General features: G+C 39.8%; 1 protein-coding gene across 2 annotated transcripts in view; it reads left to right on the top strand.

Moving 5' to 3' along the window:
- LOC107679911 (ubiquitin carboxyl-terminal hydrolase 10-like) overlaps positions 1-6500 on the top strand; it is a 34250-nt gene extending 27750 nt beyond the window's left edge. For both annotated transcript variants that reach the window (XM_016475636.1, XM_016475635.1), the window contains 4 exons: positions 933-1098; positions 1498-1642; positions 2350-2415; positions 5531-6500. In XM_016475636.1, the coding sequence (XP_016331122.1) occupies positions 933-1098; positions 1498-1642; positions 2350-2415; positions 5531-5718 (565 nt within the window). In that variant the 3' untranslated portion in view covers positions 5719-6500. The remainder of the gene's footprint in view (positions 1-932; positions 1099-1497; positions 1643-2349; positions 2416-5530) is intronic.
- Positions 6501-6774: the final 274 nt, after the last annotated feature.

Raw genomic sequence — 6774 nt, 5'->3', positions numbered from 1 at the left:
CCACAACCCTGCCAGCCGCTCCTTCGTCGAATCCGCCGGCCGCGCCGTTCTCAAGCCCGCCGGCCCTTCCTCACTCTAGGCCGCCGGCCGCCACTCACTCTAACCAAATACACAACATAATGTTCTTTTTAGCAACGTCATATGACCCCTTTAACATTTGTAGATGGTCTAAAGCAAAAGAGCTGTAAAAATTCAAAATCTTTTAGAGCTCCTTGTATTTAAGTTTTCATAATCCATTTGCAAAAATGAATGTATAAATCTGTATATGTACAATTTTATTTACAAGTGTCATGTTTGTGATTATTTTTTTTATTCATGTAAGCTATAGCTTCTGACCTATTAATCGAAACATACTCGTGATTTTATGACATCAAATACTGTTTTATTTAATTAGAAACACAATCTTAACATGATTTGTGTATTTTACTTTCATTTTGTTATAAGTAGGCGAACAGCGCCCCTAAGTAAATAAAACGCCTTAACGAACGGGCATTAGCACCCGGGGGAGGCTGCCGCTGCTGCACTTGCTAGTGACCATTTATTCTATCGCACATCGGAGGCGTCGTTGTGTACATGCATTCTCAAATTAAATGCGGCGATCCAAAACAGTTAATCTAATCGTATTTAGACAAAAGTTTGCTTCAAGATTGACCACACTATTGATGTGACTTTAGCTAGCACACCCTGAGCACATGTGAGTTTTTCGTCTTATCAGCAAGGCATATCAGCATATATTTTTATAACGGGCCAATGACGGTGTTTACATTTTTGTCCATTATCAGCCAATTACGATAATATCGTTCATCCCTAATAATTTCTTTAATATTGTTTAGTTTGACCTTGTATTTCTTTTTCTTTTAACAGGGAGTAGTGGTTTATTAATTAAATATATAATTGGTCCATTTTTCTAAATGTTTTTTTTCTTTTGATAGATCTGTGGTATACCAGCAGAGCTCAAAAGACTCAGCCACCTTGCAGCCCTTCTTCACGCTGCAGCTGGACATCCAATCAGAGAAGATCCACACAGTCCAAGAGGCCCTGGAGATACTGGTGGCACGGGAGTCTGTTCAGGGCTACACCACTAAGAGCAAGCAGGAGGTGTGACTCATTAACAGTAAACATCATCTACCCATAGATGTCTACGTTAGTTTTTCTGTGGGCTGTTGATGTGGCTCCCTTTTACTGCTGCATTGATATTTCCCCTTGAAAGCTAAGATGGATTTTAATATCATTACTCTAGCTGACCACTTGTTTTAGAATTGTATTTTATAAATAAATTAAACAATGTGAAACTTGTTCCTCATTTGGGATGTGTAGTTGCTCAAATATTTACTCATGGTGCCAGAGCTCAGGGGTGGTACTAAGGAATAAGAAATAAACCTATAAATGGCTAATTATCAACTCTTCATATTTAGATTGGAAAGGAGAAAGTATTAATGTTGATGCTGATGAAGTTGAAACCTGTGGCTGATTTCCTACCCTCTTTTTTTGCTTTAGATTGAGATCAGTCGGAGAGTGACTCTTGAAGAGCTTCCTCCAGTGCTGGTGCTTCACCTCAAGAGATTTGTTTTTGAGAAGACCGGTGGATGTCAAAAACTGGTCAAGAATGTTGATTACCCTGTTGATCTGGAGATCAGTAAAGGTGCTTATTTCATTTTTATGAAACCATTTTACTGCTGTCACATTTTAGCAGGTTTCACCATCTACTAAATGAGATTGCATGATTTCAGTTGCGCTTGTTCTTTACTAGGTGATACCAGGAGAAAAAAACCACTGTCGCTGCTTGTCATTTTATTTTAGTCTTTTTACTTGTAGTCTCTATCTTCCACACACATTCTGTGCACATGCACTGTGCAGGTCCACTCTCTATTCTTTACTCAATTTCACTTGAGAAACCTCTCTATTTTAATGGATTGGTCCAAGATAAGCCATTGCTTTGAAAATCTGGTGAGTTTAATTGTGTTTATGAGCAAAACTCTACATGTGCTCTCAATTCTGCTACCCACGAAGAGACCAGGTTCCCCACAAAATATGAACCTAACCAAAATAAACAACAGCACTAATGAGGGAGCAGCATAATGACTTCCTGCTGATTAAAGTAGGCTAGATGCCACTCACTCCAATTGGGAACCATAAATACCAGTCTGCATGTTAGTTCATCTGGATTCTATTTAGAACAACTTCTCTGGATTCAATTTATTACGTTTTCTACACGCACTGAGTGTTTCCTATCTCTTTTTTTGTGTGATGCTGGTTTTCAGAACTATCAAATGGATCACACTAATAGTTTAAGTTGACCAGCCGTAAAAACTGCTGCTGCATATTAAAATGGTTCATCATGATTTTCAGATCTCTTGTCACCGGGGGTGCGGGGCAAAACTCTGAAAGGCCAAAGAACCTACAGGCTCTTTGCAGGTATGTTTGTTTTGGTTTATTCCATTGTTATGCTGCAACTAGACATTTAAGTCTACTCTTTATGGTGCAGTTGTGCATTGAGCACTAAATTCTAAACATTCTCTGACCGAACAACTAAAAATCAGTAACAGCTGTGTTTTGGTCCATTCTGTCCAGCACTGAGAGACGTGACTGGTACCATGTGACAACAGCATCTCTGGTGCTTCAGTGAGCTGGAAACTAAAGTGTCATGAAACCCCCTGTTTCAGCACTGGTCTTTCACACCTTAGATCTGAAAAAAGACTCCAGAAATTGGTGTGTAAAACTGTTGAAAAGTGGGACTGTAGAGGGTGGGAAGCGGTACTTTGATGTCTGCAATCTGCGCAGCGCAAACTGCCAAAACCTGGTTATTTTTGGCAATTTAGAAATCCTGGGCAGAACGTGTCCCCGGGAAGTGGCATGTCTGGTCACCTTAGTTTACAGAGGTGAACTGACAGCATGGAAGCTCTTTCATGAGATTTTAATTCTCTGCTGTAATACAACCTCATGCATAATACAGTGCAGTGATTGGATCATAAGACGACTTTCTCATGAATAATACTGAGAAAAGCTCAGAATACTGATGACGTAAACGCGTACTCTCCAGACACGGCAGCTAATTACCACTCCAAATTAACGCATATATGTCACTTTTCGTGACGTTGGTTCAACTTTGCTTTTTGAACAGGAAGAACGAAATTGCTCAAAAAATGAAAAAATAACCACTTTTCCCTTAATAATTGACATTGACTGCTATTATTGTTTTCACTGATGTGCAACCTGTTCATACGTTAACATCTCAAAAAATGTGTTTTAGGGTTTTGTGACAATTTAACTTGCACATGAATGACACTAATGCCGGGTGCACACCGCATGATTTATAATAGTACTTTACGATTGTTGCTTGTCAGACTGTACGAACATGATGATGTCACACTGTGGGATCTCAGTTGTCATTAAAAGGGATAGTTCACCCAAAAATGAAAATTCTGTTATTAATTACTCACCCTCATGTAGTTCCAAACCCGCAAGACCTTCTTTCATCTTCGGAACACAAATTAAGATATTTTTGATGAAATCTGAGAGCTTTCTGAACCTGCATAGACGGCAACGCAATTGAAATAGTAAGGACATCGTTAAAACTGTTCATGTGACATCAGTGGTTCAATCTTAATTTTACAAAGCTACTAGAATACTTTTTGTGCGCAAAGAAAACAAAAATAACGACTTTATTCAACAGTTCTTCTGAACTGCATTACACGCAGGCCTGAAATGTTGGCTATCATGAAAAGTCTATGAACGCTGGCAAAACTGGTGTATTTAAGACGATAGTGCAAGCAGCACTACACACCAACATGAAAACAGCGGCGCAACCGGTGTTTATCATAGCAAAGGAAACATATCATATGAATTCCGTGAGCGGGGAACGGGAGCGCCTGAGTTTATGCTGTTAGAAGAAATCTCTAGCATTAATTATCATGGCTTGTCTTGAAAAACGAAGACTGTTTGACATTCATCGTAGGTGAAGTTGCACTGCAGCGCAGTGCGCCAAATCTTCTGACACTGCCAGAATTTGTCTGAGGTAAAATTTGATCGCATTAATTGGATGTCGGTGAACACGTCAAACTAACAATCAAAGACTACAGATTTTAGTCTTGGAGGAATCTTTTAGGATTTGAGACAATTGTTTCAGATGGCCAAATCTGGGCTAAAATCGTACAGTGTGTGCCCGGCTTCAACTTTACTTGATCTGTTTTCAGATCTTAGATTGCTAAGAATGAAAAAAGTTCTGCTGAGTCACAGGCATAACTACATTTGAAGAAATGGGGCAAAGACATCAAGGCTTGTTTGCTATGAGCTTCTGTACACACTGATGTTACCTAAGAATGACCCTCAGCTATACAGCGTGGCGTAAAATCCCCTGCCCGATAATTTGTAATTTGGACCTTTTCCACAGTTAAATACTAATCCTGTTTATATGAGCTTACCTGACGGGCCTGTGCACAAATACTTTTATTATGGCTTCCAGCAAGCTGTCATCAAGACGTACACCTCCATCCTTCCAGCACCTTCCTATTTGTTGACTAGTTAGGCCTAGTCTTTCTCTTCTCTGCCCCCCCCACACGACATACTGACCTGTTTAAACACACATGGCCTTAACTTACAGGGGATGTTCACCTTTTTCCCCACCTCCAGGAGTGAATTGTAGTTTATTTTTCTTTCTGAGGGGAAAAAGTGGCTCCCTGCTTGTCAAAAAGTAGCCTGTCCAGCAACCCCTAGCAACAGTTGCCATACCAGTGAATTTCCCCGAAGCCTATTTTCTGACTGTTTTCCCATGTTTGAACATCTGGTAAGAGTGGAAAATAGAGAGATTATTGTCTCTAAACTTTTCATTTAATCGTCTGTAATATAGCACACATTATATTTCACCTTTCCTTACCGTAAACGTTACTGGCAGCCAAACATTTACTGCAATAAGTGTTGAATGTGTCCTATCAAGTCTGTATTCTGCCAGTTTTCCTGTGCGATTGATATTAGCGCGATATTAGAGACTGCCAATCAACCTAACAACTGTGCTTAAAGTTGTATCACTGTAGTTATTACACTCGCTATATATTACAATTATTTTTGCTATAATTATGTAGTAATGCCTGTTTTTTTTTTGTTTTTTTTATGCTTTACGAGTGAAATGCTTCTAATACATTTTTCTCTATTTGGGACTCTGTAGATTCAAAACAGATGATTCATAAGTGTTACATAATGTGAAGCCGTTTTGCATTGAATCCAAACTTAAGTCAAAAACAACAGTCAAAGGAAAAATAATAGTCAGAAATGTGATCTGGATTCATTATTAAAAAGCCAATATATGCACACCTGTGACCGCACAAGTTGAATTGTGTAACGCTGAAGGTTGCAACATTGTTTAGCTACTGTAAACAACTAAACTTCTGCTGCCTCTTGATTTGTTTTGGACACATCTGGCACTGTATTTTCACACAGCTGCACAGAAATATCTACCATGCTATAGGAGTGGCAGCAAAATCTATTGGTGTGAATTTGAGTTTTGTAATGCTGAGTCCTTTGTGTTTTCCCGCAGTCGTCTATCACCATGGGAACAGTGCCACGGGTGGCCACTACACTACAGATGTCTTCCACATCGGTCTGAACGGCTGGCTGCGCATTGATGACCAGGTGGTGAAGATCATCAATCAGCATCAGGTGGTGAAGCAGACTGCAGAGCGCACTGCCTACCTGCTGTACTACCGTCGCGTGGATCTGCTGTAGAAACCATGCTTGTACACACAAACACTCTCTCTCTCACACACACACACACACACACACACACACACGTACATTTAAACACGTTTACATGCAGACATGCACACAATCTCACACACACACAACCACGTGTCTCAACAGGAACACTGCCCAACTTCACGATTGTCCTTTTTCCCTCAACCCTGCTATTCCAGAGAGCCAGCTTTTCCAACTTTTTTTTTTTCTTTGTCTTTTTTTTTGGAAGAGGAAAAGACATCAGTCGTATCTAAAGACTTTCCTGTTAAAGTGTTTTCCCCCTCCGACCGACCTGAATCACTGCAAACGTCCGCAGCTTCACGTTTGACTGGCCAGAGTGGATCCCAACTGAAAGAACTCAAACCAGTTGAGGCTGATGGACTGCTGGAGAAAATCATTCTTTTTCTTTGTCTGTTTTTGTTTAATCTACTTTTTTAAATGGCATAGGAGAAAATATGAAGTGTTTTGCCTTTTAGCAAGAGGAGATGTCGGCCTAATTTTTAGCAGTTAAGTGGAGCCTGTTAAATTCTTGACTAGAGCATCAAAGTGGCCCAACACCAGCAAACTGCCAAAATTTGTGTAGATCTCAATGTAGGAGTTTGTCGCCTCCCCAAGAAAGACACTCCAACTCCACCAACACCACCACAACCTCTTCTCTCCCCCATTTCTCTGCTTCAGATCTAGATTACACTTGAGTCATGGGAAAAACAAAGATAGCGGTTGGGAGAAAGAGTGCTGCAGTGTGCTGAAATGGTAAAAAGCAAAACAAGAAAGAAAAAAAAAAGAACAAAAAAAACTAAAATTGGCTTCTTGGTTTGAGACCTTCAGTGTGATTTTTGGGTGTAGGATTAGAATGACTATCTTAAAATTTTAATGTGCTTTAGGACATAAATGATTACAAAAGCTTTGTGCACGTTAAAATATAAAACCGGACGATTTAAAAAAGGCAGATGTGCGTCGTTTGCACGTTTCTTGCAGATATTTAAGTTTTAAAGGTATTAAAAGCAAAAATCTGAAACTTAGCGGTGGTCCCCTTGATCCGGGGGG

The sequence above is a fragment of the Sinocyclocheilus anshuiensis genome, unplaced genomic scaffold (genome assembly GCF_001515605.1).
Source record: "Sinocyclocheilus anshuiensis isolate Anshui unplaced genomic scaffold, SAMN03320099.WGS_v1.1 scaffold256, whole genome shotgun sequence".
In the NCBI taxonomy this organism is placed as follows: domain Eukaryota; kingdom Metazoa; phylum Chordata; class Actinopteri; order Cypriniformes; family Cyprinidae; genus Sinocyclocheilus; species Sinocyclocheilus anshuiensis.
Note: the sequence above shows the minus strand (reverse complement) of the source record. Positions and strands in the feature narration are given on the sequence as shown.